General features: G+C 37.9%; 1 protein-coding gene across 1 annotated transcript; it reads right to left on the bottom strand.

The window, feature by feature from the left end:
- Positions 1-660: 660 nt before the first annotated feature.
- Positions 661-12248, bottom strand: cenpu (centromere protein U). The gene is made up of 12 exons (XM_052089194.1): positions 12100-12248; positions 8268-8370; positions 6363-6612; positions 6162-6255; positions 5862-5966; positions 5491-5599; positions 4875-4971; positions 4380-4458; positions 4227-4274; positions 4085-4146; positions 2438-2594; positions 661-2197 (listed from the first exon to the last, which is right to left on the bottom strand). The coding sequence occupies exons 1-12, from the start codon at positions 12145-12147 to the stop codon at positions 2078-2080; spliced, it is 1272 nt and encodes a 423-aa protein (XP_051945154.1). The 5' UTR covers positions 12148-12248; the 3' UTR covers positions 661-2077.
- Between the last annotated feature and the right edge of the window lie 654 nt (positions 12249-12902).

Below are 12902 nucleotides of genomic sequence, written 5' to 3'. Positions count from 1 at the left end.
TAGATCACTCAACACATCAAGGGACAATGAGGTAGATCCAGAATTTATGTATAATTTTATTTTAACATGGTTGAAAGTGATTGGATGATGCTGTCCCCATGAGTACATTCTGTACATTTTTAGGAAAACTATTTGCTAAAAAATTAAAATTAATTTTTTAGTTCAAACTACTAACCCTAATAAACAAGGCTTGTTTATTAGGGTTAGTAGTTTGAACTAAAAAGGAAATGAAAAATGCACACAGCAGTCGTGCTTATCTTGTTTCACTTTATTATTCTAAAAACAATATATTAAAAATGATTTTAATTAATTTTAAAAACTAATCTGAAAAGTGTGTGTGTGTGGGGGCGACGTTATAAATCTTATCTGCTTGGCTTATGAATATTAATTAGGTGTAATGTTACAATAAGGCATTTATCATATTCTACACATGTAGGGGATAATTCACAGCTATGTGTAAGTTAAAACTTTTTATAACATGATGTGGAGAGGAAGAACCACCCAACACGAAGCATTCAAAACCGTTTAGTACACCTAGCTGTGGATTATCCCAATTATACAATGGTCACTTCATTTGCCAACATTGATTAGTTGCAGACGTCTTTGATTTTTAGTGCAGATCTTTATTGGAATAACAATAACGGATAACTTTATCTACAGGTTGTTAGATCAAGAGTTCTGCCCATTCTAAATCAGACACAGAGCAGTGTGATGATATTACATTTACTTAAATAAAAAAAAAAAAGATGTACAAATAATTGGTAAAATGGACATGAGGCATATGTTGGAGCGCCGGTATTAGTCACGTGCAATGCCTCCCTTTTGGGCAGGCCTGGTGCTGAAAAGCGCACCAATATTAGATGTTGTTTGCCATATTTCAATTCAAATCGTCTTGCTGGGCAGCGAAAGATGTATTTGATAGGTCATTTTTTCCCTTCTCTATCCCTCATTGCAAGACATAGTTGAATGTCAAGCCATACATTTCTTACAAGCCTTATGGGTGTGTAAGAGGAAAGTGAAGGTGCATTCCTAATTCTCTTGTTTGTTTTTTCCAGTAGCATTTCAGTTGATTAAAGATATGATTGCATGACTTAGTGTTGTGTGATGTGACAGTTAACCTCTGACTCCTCAGTCTTGCTACACTACTGTATATTCATGTCCAGAGGTAAGAGGCATAAAACTCTTGCAGAGTAGGTGCATTAACATAGATCAGTGATTAAAACTGACTGGAAATACTTATGCATTAAATGGTTTTAACGCACACGTTTCAGCCAATTAGAATCAGGTATCTGAAAACATCATGGTATCATCAATGTATCCACTCATGTCATACATGCTTGTGAAATTATATTTATTATGTGTTATTTTCTGATGGAATGGTTGCAATTTACTGCCATGCAGACATTCGCTTTGAGTCATGTCTGCTTGGATATACTGTATGTTAAATGTTTCGCTATTGTTTCTGAAATGAACCTCATTTTGTTTTGTTCATCGTTCATTGTTCTGCAATGTGTGCAAAGCTGTACAGGCAGTAATACAGTGAAGAGGAATGCATATTTTATAAAGTGAATCCCCCAACCCAAACCCAAACCCAAACCTAACCCTCAGTGGAGGAAAAATGTAATGTTAGAAGGGAAAACGCAACATCAAAAATCATGCTCATCTCTGATAATGCAAACACGTTTACTTCCTGGTTTCAGAGCAGGATCTGAGCCCAGGACTCCCATGCTGCTGACATAACGTGCTTCTGGTCACACCACAGGGGAAGTTATATGTACTGGAGCCGATGCAAACATGTCTGAGAGGAGGCGAGTCAGCATAATGTGGCCAATCCTAGGGTATTGAAGTGTCGGAAACAACATACCGACTTCCAGTGTGATCATGTTGACATGACAGTTCAAATACATTTTCACATTTAAACAAGCCATGATAATAAGAACTCTTCAAAACATCCCCACAGTAGTAAAGATTTTTAAATGTACAATATTTAATATAGAATAAATCCACCTGTTACAGTATGACAAGCTGTAACATTCAATTAAATCTTCTTGATGAGCTGAACGTGTGTTGATGATTATTAATTTTGTGCTTCATCTAAGACCTGCTGTAGTTGGTCATTGATAGTCTTTAGCTGGTGCTCTGTTCCCATGATGCACCTGGATTCCAGCAACATGGCAGCCATGCAGGATGGGCCATACTGTCAGACAAAAGAGAAAAGACATGAAATAAGAAAAAATAAATAAATAAGAAAATACAGGAAAAATCCCCAATTCTCCTAAACCTACAAAATGACAGGTTGGCTTGCTTGTAAAAAATTTCACAAAACTCACAGGAACACAAAAATAAAAGAAAATTGAGAAACAGCTTTTCTAGCCCACCACTCCCTTGAATCAGACCTGTAATCTGTCTTAATCCCTTCAGAATGAGATTTCCTCACCGTTTCCACCTCATCTGGATAAGCCGTGCGGTGCTTCAGGTACTTCCTGTTGAGTTCCTGCAGGTTGGTGAGGAAGGAGGTCCCTTCTCTGAAAGCTTTGAGTCTCTGTTCCAGCTCATCATGATCCTTCTGAAGAGTCCTCAGCTGCATCTTTCCCCTGAGAGATAAGACAGAAAATAAGAAGGCTCATAAAAAAGCGAGTATACATACAGTAGAGTGCATTCAGACCCCTTCATTTTTTTTTCCCCCACATTTTGTTACAGCCTTATTCTAAAATGCTTTTTCACATCAATCTACACTCCATACCCAATATTGTCCAAGCAAAAAACTGTTTTTTTGCAAAGTTTCAATTTTATTAAAAAGGAAAAACTGAAATATCATTTACATTTTTTACATTTATGCATTTGGCAGACACTTTTATCCAAAGTGACTTACAGTGCACTTATTTCAGGGACAATCCCCCAGGAGCAACCTGGAGTTAAGTGCCTTGCTCAAGGACACAATGGTGGTGGCAGTGGGGATCGAACTAGCGACTTTCTGATTACCAATTATGTGCTTTAGCCCACTACGCCACCACCACTCCACATTGACATAAGTATTCAGACCCTTAACTCAGTACTTAGTTGAAGCACCTTTGGCAGCGATTACAGCCTCAAGTCTTTTTGGGTATAATGGAACAAGCTTTGCACACCTGGAGATCCTCTCAAGCTTTGCCATTCTCTGCAGATCCTCTCAAGCTCTGTCAGGTTAGATGGGGACAGTCAGTAGACAGCCATTTTCAGGTCTCTCCAGAGATGTTCGATTGGGTTTAAAGTCAGGCTTTGCATATGCCACTCAAGGACATTCACAGGGTTGTACCTGAGCAACTCTTGTGTTGTATTGGCTGCGTGATTAGGGTCACTGTCCTGTTAGAAGATGAACCATTGGCCCTGTCTGAGGTCCTGAGCACTCTGGACCAGGTTTTCATGAAGGATATCTCTGATTTTGTTGCATTCAGCTTTCCATCAACCCTGACCAGTCCCCGCCACTAAAAAAATACCACCACAGCATGATGCTACCACCATCATGTGTCACTGTTGGAATGGTATTGTGCAGGTGATGAGCGGTGCCTGGTTTCCTCCAGACACGACACTTAGAATTGAGGCCAAACAGTTCAATTTTAGTTTCATCAGACCAGAGAATCTTGTTTCTCGCAGTATGCTTTATTGCAAATTCCAACCAGGCTTTCAAGTGTCTTACACAGAGAAGATGCTTCTGTCAGGCCAATCTGCCATAAAGCCCAGATTGGTGGAGTGTTGCAGTGATGGTTGTCCTTCTGCGAGTTTCTCCCATCGCACAATCAGAGTGACCATCAGGTTCTTGGTCACTTCTCTTACCAAGGCCCTTGTGATGCACCTGAGCTACATTTCAAGTGGCATAGCAAAGGGTCTGAATACTTATAAAAAACTGAAATATCACATTGACATTTTAAATAAATTTGCAATATTTTGCATTAATGGTTTTTGCTTTGTCATTATGGGGTATGGAGTGTAGATTGATGTGAAATAATATTTATAGTGAATTACTTTTTTAATAACTTTCCCAACACTGAGCATGACAGACCCTAACCATAACAGCATAAACCATGTTGACATTGTCAGTTCTTACTTAATAACTTCATTATTGGCTTCCACAAGTCTGGTCCTCTTCCGGTTAATAGCACTGTTGAGCTGAGAGAGAACAACACTTTCAATGCCATTAAAAATATTAGTGCTATTCAAAATAAAGCAGTCATTTAAGGGACACTTACCTTGGCATTCTCTCTTTTCAGATTCTTGAGTTCCTTTGTTGAAGTGATCTGTGAATAAATAATACATTTCTATAAATTATTTGAATACATGATTATGCCATCATGAACATTGTTTCTATTCCTTTTCAATGAAGATGCAAAAATAAATCTAACCATCTCTGAGAGCTGCTCCTCAAATGAGCGACTGAAAGCATCGATGGCATGTTTGACTGCGTCAGAGTTTACAGACTGCCTGCAGAAAAATGACATCAAACGATATGATATTTCAGCATTACACTCCAATTATACAAGTGCACAACATTTAAAGAGAAAGTAATGTAAAAATGCCTCTTGTCCCGGTTTATTGTACAGAAACAACTATAAGTAGGCCATTCATAGGTTGATTCTTCAAAAAGTGTAAACACTGTGGCTCTCTCTATACATTGCACTGTTTGTCTGCGTGGCTATTGGCTTAAGCAATGGTATGTGTATGCAGGACTATCTGCTTGTTCAACCAATGACAGATAAGAGTTTAAAAAAAAAAAAGTTGCGTTTTTTGCAATTCTGTTTGGTGATGCTAGCGGCACAGAAATTGTACACTTTACCTTCGTAATGCACCAGACATCATGAAAACACTGTTGATCTGTTGAAATAATGTCAAAAACGTACTTGTACTGGGTAACAAAGTCTTGGAATGCATCAAGCACCACATCAAGATCAATTGGATTTCTCAAATCTCTGGGCTTTTTAGAGGGTCCAGCTCTCTCTACAGAAAAAAAAAACCAATTCACTTGTGTTTGACACATTCAACATGTAACAGCCACACCAGATTACTTATTGATCCACTTAAAGTCAACATGAAACAACATTTTCAGTCCATTTTATTTCCATAATGTGACACTTCAAAATGACTTTTGAGGATATTCAAGAAAGCAAAAGGACTTGATATACATCGAGAATTGGTTGGATAATGAAAAGTGGGCATTGAATAACAGAATGTAGCCAGACCTGAAAGTGACTGAACAACATTAAACATGAAATAATAGTGATGTCAGCTGAAAAAAAAAAAAAAAAAAAAGTTGTTTCAGAGGTGGAGTAAGTTACTACATTTTGATGAATAATTAAACTAGTTTTCCTTTGGAATTTTGTGATGGATCGTTCTTAATCAGACCAGGAACATCTAGTAAGAAAGTACATAGGATCCATTTTAATGCATGCAAAGTTGCCTTTAATTATGATTAAAAAGATCTATTAATAACAAGTAAATTCTACACCTGTCTTATACCTGATGATTCAGATGAAGATTTCCTTTTCTGTTTGTGTCCGCTATGCTGTTGACTGGATGTTGACTGCAGTTTCCCCTTCACACTTTTAGATTTCTCCTTGCTTGGATGCTGAAAAAGAATGTACTGAATTTACAAGATAAATACTAACACACATGCAAAATGGCTTTAAATGTCAGTGAAACATGTCTAAATAGGCAGTTCTAGGCCAGAATAAGCTGAAAGCTGACTTTAATGATAAGACTCAGATGTCTGGCTACATGAGACAGCACAAGCCGTTCACATGTGCTGCTTTTGGCCTGTCCTGTGTGCCAGTGCAGCCGTCCAGTAGAAGAAGAGTTGTAGCTACCTATAAATGGATTGTAAGACTTACAAAGCTCTCATCCTCATCTGTCAGCTCCTCTGAGGATGATGACCTCTGCTGTCTGTGGGTCTCTTCTGGGGTGTCTTCTGCTGACCTCTGCCCTTTACCTGCTTTCTGCCATGAAAAAAAAAAAAAAAAAATGCTTTCTGCATACAAGCAAATGACTTTACATTGCTGCCATAACCACCAACAACAACAACAACAGCTAGACATCTCGATCTTGGATTTTGGGAATCACTACCGGGATGATTCAAATGAAGACCCAGACCCATCATCAAATATACAGGAGAATTCAAATGAGATCCTCACCTTGGACACGACTGTCGCAGAGACTGCCGTTTTTTTCTTGTTTGCATCCTCTCTGTCTTCTGATATGGTTGGTAGAGGCCTGCCTTTAACATTTCTGTAGTTACAGGGAAAATTTGTGTGTAATTAAAGTGATTCATAAAGACAAACTTGTGCTAGCAAAACAATTCAAACTCATTGTAATGTCAAAAGAACACACTTCACCTTTCCGTGGATTTTGCTCCTTGATTTGTCGGCTGAGATGGCTTGTGGTTCTCCTTTAATGCATCAGTTTTTTTCAAAGCTTTAGGAATGTTTCTGGCTTTTTCCTTATTGTGTGTAACTCCAGAATGACCTACTGTCTTCTGAGTCTCCACTACATGCTGTCGGGCAGTCTTTGCTGGGACGGACTTCTGCCTCTGTTCTGCTCCAGGACTGAGATCTTCCTCCAATGCCGTGCTGTGCAGAGGGTTGCCTGCAAAAGACCATAGAGAACACACATCAACTCATTCTTTACGGGATTTTAAACACTATTTCATTAACTCTTTCCTTCCAACGTTGAAAAAGTGATGTCATATCATTAACATTATTTTGGCAAACTACATGTTGCCTTTAAAAGGCAAAAAAAAAAAAAAGCCTGCCACAGGCACTACTGACACAGTTCTACTCAGCAGTCATTGAGTCGGTCCTCTGCACTTGTCTGTTTGGTTCAGCTATGAAATCGGACATGCGAAGACTACAAAGGACAGTTCGGACTGCAGAGAGGATTATTGGTTGCCCACTGCCCTTCCTTCAAGAACTGTACACTTCCAGATTGAGGAAATAGGCTGAAAAGTCACTCTGGATCCCACTCTCCCTGCTCACTACCTTTTTGAACTGTTGCCTTCTGGTAGATGCTAAAGATCATGGAGTACCAGAACCATCAGGCACAGGAACCGTTTTTTCCCTCATGCCATTCACCTTATGAACAGTTAAAACTGCCCCATAGAGCAATAATTATGTGCAATACACAATTTAGTCCATTTATATTTATCCAACATACCACACCTCTTTTGTCATTATATTTCCTTGCTTCTGTATTTGACCCATGTCATGTTTATTGCGGCACTTTTAAAAGACGTTGTGTCAAATTCAACTCAGTAATGGAGACTCCGTTCAGCTTCATTCAGCTGCTCTGCTTGTGCCCATCTGTGCCATTTGTAATTGTTGGTGAGAGTAAACAAGCACTAGCTGGACGTCTTTGACCGCTTGGATGTGTTTCTGACAATCTGCGACTCAGTGCACCAATGTGTGTGCGTCTTAATCATCGGGCTATGGACTGGGTTTGTGCAGCTAATATCATCATGCACAGCATGTGAACCAGTCATAATACAATTCAAGTGTTGCAAAGGAACTGTTATTGAAGAATTGGGCAGTTAAAAACATTCGGGCTTGACAACAAAACTGTGAGTGAACCATTTCATTCATGAATATTTCAAATGCCATGACATAGTTATGGTGCTGATGTGCTTGAGTAAACAGTTTAATATAGTCGGATGCAATGTGTTGGATGTGCGTAATGTGTAAACCCTGAAATTAAGTTTTATAATGTTTTTGAGAGCTTGTTTATTCGCTTCTGATTAAGTTTCAAATTTGGCTAAATTTGAAGGCTGCACAATGTTAGCTAATCAGAACATTGGGTGTTTACATTGATGTTTTAAGGAAATGCTGTGGCCAAAACAGAGCGTTTCAGACAGAGGGCTGGTAACAGGGTTATTACTAGACTATGATAGTTTTTGTGCAAAAAAACTTTACTGCCATTATCAGTGAAGATAATACAATAAAAAACACATTTCATAACCCCTTTAATTTTGTCACACATTGGGTGTTAATACATGGAAATAAGCTGCCATTTACATGTTAAAAAGGCAGTTTAAAAAGTTAAGAGGGTCACTTGAAGTGGAATTATCATATTTGGGTCTGTTGCATAAGAAAAACATGTAAACGTCTGTCTTAAACTTATTACAGGTTCAGTCCTGCTGAATACCTAGGAGTGTCTTGATTAAGGACACAACGGTGATAAAAACGTTCAGTTACCAGCCCAGATTCTTTAACCATTATGCCACACCTCTCCTGAGTTTGTCATCATACCGTAATCAGAATACTGATCTCCCTGAAAGAAACTAGCTTTCTCTATGGATGAGATGTCCAGGGCCTGCGGAGACTCCACAACACCATTGGTCTCTTTTGCACTCTAAAAAAAAAAAGACAAAAAAAAAGACAAACCTCAGAGATGAAACTGCACTCTGAATGTCAGATATCAACAAAACCTCTAGATGCAAATGAGTCATATTTTTGTAAGTATAATCTTACATACATGAACTCTGAGTTCAAATGTATTTGGTTAAAGTGTATGTAAACTTCTGTTTTTCCACAATTCCTGACATTTAATTATAGAAAACATTCCCTGTCTTAGGTAAATTAGCATCAATATTTTATTTTAAGAATGATAAATGTCAGAATAATAGTATAGAGAATGATTTCTTTCAGCTTTCATTTCTTTCATCACATTCCCAGTGGGTCAGAAGTTTACATACACTTTGTTAGTATTTGGCAGCATTGCCTTTAAATTGTTTAACTTGGGTCAAAAATTTTGGGTAGCCTTCCACAAGCTTCTCACAATGAGTTGCTGGAATTTTGTCCCATTCCTCCAGACAGAACTGGTGTAACTGAGTCAGATTTGTAGGCCTCCTTGCTCACACATGCTTTTCAGTTCTGCCCACAAATATTCAGATTGAGGTCAGGACTTTGTGATGGCCACTCCAAAACCTTGACTTTGTTGTGCTTAACCCATTTGCGGCTGAGCTTTAACTTCCTGGCTGATGTCTTGAGATGTTGCTTCAATATATCCACATAATTTTCCTTCCTCATGATGCCATCTATTTGGTGAAGTGCACCAGTCCCATCTGCAGAAAAGCTCTCCCACAACATGAAGCTGCCACCCCCATGCTTCACGGTTGGGATTGTGTTCTTCAGCTTGCAAGCTTCACACTTTTTCCTCCAAACATAACGATGGTCATTATGGCCAAAAAGTGCAATTTGTTTTTTCACCAGGCCAGAGGACATTTCTCCAGAAAGTAAGATCTTTGTCTCTATGTGCACTTGTAAACTGTAGTCTGGCTTTTTATGGCGTTTTTGGAGCAGTGGCTTCTTCCTTGCTGAGCAGCCTTTCAGGTTATGTCGATATAGGACTTGTTTTACTGTGGATATAGATACTGGTCTACCGGTTTCCTTCAGCATCTTCACAAGGTCCTTTGCTGTTGTTCTGGGATTGAGTTGCACTTTTTGCACCAAGCTACAATCATCTCTAGGAGACAGAATGCATCTCCTTCCTGAGCGGTATGATGGCCGAGTGGTCACATGGTGTTTATACTTGTGTACTTTTGTTTGTACAGATGAATGTGGTACATTCAGGTGTTTAGAAATTGCTCCCAAGGATGAACCAGACTTGTGGAGGTCTTGGCTGACTTCTTTTGATGTTCTCATGATGTCAAGCAAAGAGGTGAAATACATCCACAGGTAAACCTCCAATTCAGTGTATCTCCTATCAGAAGCTAACTGGATAATTGTAAAAGGCTTGACATCATTTTCTGGAATTTTCCAAGAAACTTAAAGGCACCGTTAACTTTGTGTATGTAAATTCTGACCCACTGGAATTGTGATATAGTCAATTAAAAGTGAAACAATCTGCCTGTAAACAATTAGATGCTAATAGACTTGCCAAAACTATAGTTTGCTTAAAATCTGTGAAGTGTTTAAAAATTTATTTTTAATGACTTCAACCTAAGTGTATCTGAGTGAACCTAAGTGAACTCCTGACTTCAACGGTATTATATCAAATACTACTACATGTGCATTATTATCAGTGATTACATATATAAATACAAATTATTTAAAATATTAGTATGTCCAATATTACATATCAGATGTTATTGCAAGAATTCTGGTAATAATAATTGCAAGCTTAACAGGTGATTGACAAATAAGATTGTTCGAGACAATACACATGATAAATCTTTCAAAAACACTAGTTTAAAACAAAAGTGTCAAGTTTATAGAAATGTAATCTTTGTGTCCATGATAGGGAATTCAAATATTGACATTATACACTCACCTAAAGGATTATTAGGAACACCTGTTCAATTTCTCATTAATGCAATTATCTAATCAACCAATCACATGGCAGTTGCTTCAATGCATTTAGGGGTGTGGTCCTGGTCAAGACAATCTCCTGAACTCCAAACTGAATGTCAGAATGGGAAAGAAAGGTGATTTAAGCAATTTTGAGCGTGGCATGGTTGTTGGTGCCAGACGGGCCGGTCTGAGTATTTCACAATCTGCTCAGTTACTGGGATTTTCACGCACAACCATTTCTAGGTTTTACAAAGAATGGTGTGAAAAGGGAAAAACATCCAGTATGTGGCAGTCCTGTGGGCGAAAATGCCTTTTTGTTGCCTGGTCTGATGAGTCTCGATTTCTGTTGAGACATTCAGATGGTAGAGTCAGAATTTGGCGTAAACAGAATGAGAACATGGATCCATCATGCCTTGTTACCACTGTGCAGGCTGGTGGTGGTGGTGTAATGGTGTGGGGGATGTTTTCTTGGCACACTTTAGGCCCCTTAGTGCCAATTGGGCATCGTTTAAATGCCACGGCCTACCTGAGCATTGTTTGCATTTGCATTTTGCATTTATGCATTTGGCAGACGCTTTTATCCAAAGCGACTTACAGTGCACTTATTACAATGACAATCCCCCCGGAGCAACCTGGAGTTAAGTGCCTTGCTCAAGGACACAATGGTGGTGACTGTGGGGATCGAACCAGCGACCCTCTGATTAACAGTTATGTGCTTTAGCCCACTACACCACCACCACTGTTTCTGACCATGTCCATCCCTTTATGGCCACCATGTACCTATCCTCTGATGGCTACTTCCAGCAGGATAATGCACCATGTCACAAAGCTTGAATCATTTCAAATTGGTTTCTTGAACATGACAATGAGTTCACTGTACTAAAATGGCCTCCACAGTCACCAGATCTCAACCCAATAGAGCATCTTTGGGATGTGGTGGAACGGGAGCTTCATGCCCTGGATGTGCATCCCACAAATCTCCATCAACTGCAAGATGCTATCCTATCAATATGGGCCAACATTTCTAAAGAATGCTTTCAGCACCTTGTTGAATCAATGCCACGTAGAATTAAGGCAGTTCTGAAGGAGAAAGGGGGTCAAACACAGTATTAGTATGGTGTTCCTAATAATCCTTTAGGTGAGTGTATGTATATATATATATATATATATATATATATATATATATATATATATAGCATTTTCCACACACACACACACACACACACACACACACAAACAATGATAACAATTATAATAATGACTTTAAATGTCAGACATTATGGCAATACAATAAAGTAAATTGTATTAAAATACTTTCCTTGCACCTTGAATGAACTAGAGTGTACACAATTTTTGATTTAAGAATATCAAGAAGTTTACTCATGGTTACACCATACGATCCATTTCATATATAATTATGACAAAATAAAGTTGTTGTTTTTTTTTTTAAACTAAAACTGTTTCATGCGTAATATTACAAATTATATTGTGCGTTAAAAATTACAAATGAGATTATGCATTACATGTATAACATTACACACTATGTGATATTATTAAATGCTACAAATGGCATATGATGTTATTACACTTGTAACATAATTTGAAGAGCAATATAACATAATCTATCACATATTGCATACGTGATTACATACATATTATATTTGTCAGGAAACACATATCAAAAATATAATGTAATCTGGGTTCTATTTTTCTGACAGGCTAAATAGAAAAGGCAACATGCAGATTTGAAAGCATGTAACTACAGCTAATAGAAACAAAACGCACTCACCTTCAGCTCTTTCTGAACAGCTTTCAACGTTTTTCTCATTCGACTCATCTTTGCGTTAATTTAATGGCTTATGAACATGAGAACGAGTTTCTCTGCATAAAGAAAATTAATCGGATTGTATTAAAATTGCGCGTCAAGAAATCTTTTACCGCGAATGTTTGAATGTTCTGTACCATCTCAGAAACGGGGGAGATTAAGAAACTTGGCTGCTGACAATTTCCTTATACACACACAGAAAGGAAATTTCAAGGAGTACGTGAATGTGAAAAATTATAAAACATATTTACATAAAAATTACATTATTAACTTTTATAGACTTAAGAATATAAACTTCAATATTAGTTTTGTAATCATTCCCCAATCACAAATGGAAGATTCCTTCTCTGTTTCGTTGGATGTGCCGGTAAAAAAACAAGCGGTCATTTCCTGTTCATCACTGCCCTCTGCTGTTTCGGCGTTTGTCTGTGCCGGTATTTCAGAACTCCGTGGATCTGTGCTCATTACTTGTTTGTGCATTGAAATTGATGTATTGCTTGCATTTCTTTACAAAAAAAAAAATATTATTTTTTATTATTATTAATTATTATTATTTATTATTTTAAGTGCATATATGTGTGTTTTTTCCATTTGTGCATGATATGGCACAACTGTGGTTATAAAAACACAGCTGTTTGCTGTTAAGACCAGGTCTGTTTAAAGTGTAATCGAAACTGGAAAGGGTTTGTAAACTGACAAAAGAGGGAACTTCATTCAGTTCATTCAGATTTGTTTTCATGCACAAGAACACAGCTACCTTTTCAGTA

Source organism: Xyrauchen texanus, chromosome 23 (genome assembly GCF_025860055.1).
Source record: "Xyrauchen texanus isolate HMW12.3.18 chromosome 23, RBS_HiC_50CHRs, whole genome shotgun sequence".
NCBI lineage: Eukaryota > Metazoa > Chordata > Actinopteri > Cypriniformes > Catostomidae > Xyrauchen > Xyrauchen texanus.
The sequence above is the reverse complement of the archived record's forward strand: the minus strand, read 5'-3'. Positions and strand labels throughout refer to the sequence as shown.

What these genes read in the sequence shown, in the direction of transcription:
- cenpu (XM_052089194.1), bottom strand. Translation starts at nt 12,147, where the DNA reads ATGAGTCGAATGAGAAAAACGTTGAAAGCTGTTCAGAAAGAGCTGAAG. An exon ending in GGAGCAAAATCCACGGAAAG is followed by an intron (nt 6,256 to 6,362) that starts GTGAAGTGTGTT and finishes CTGTAACTACAG; the next exon opens with AAATGTTAAAGGCAGGCCTC. An exon ending in TGAAAAGAGAGAATGCCAAG is followed by an intron (nt 4,147 to 4,226) that starts GTAAGTGTCCCT and finishes GTTCTCTCTCAG; the next exon opens with CTCAACAGTGCTATTAACCG.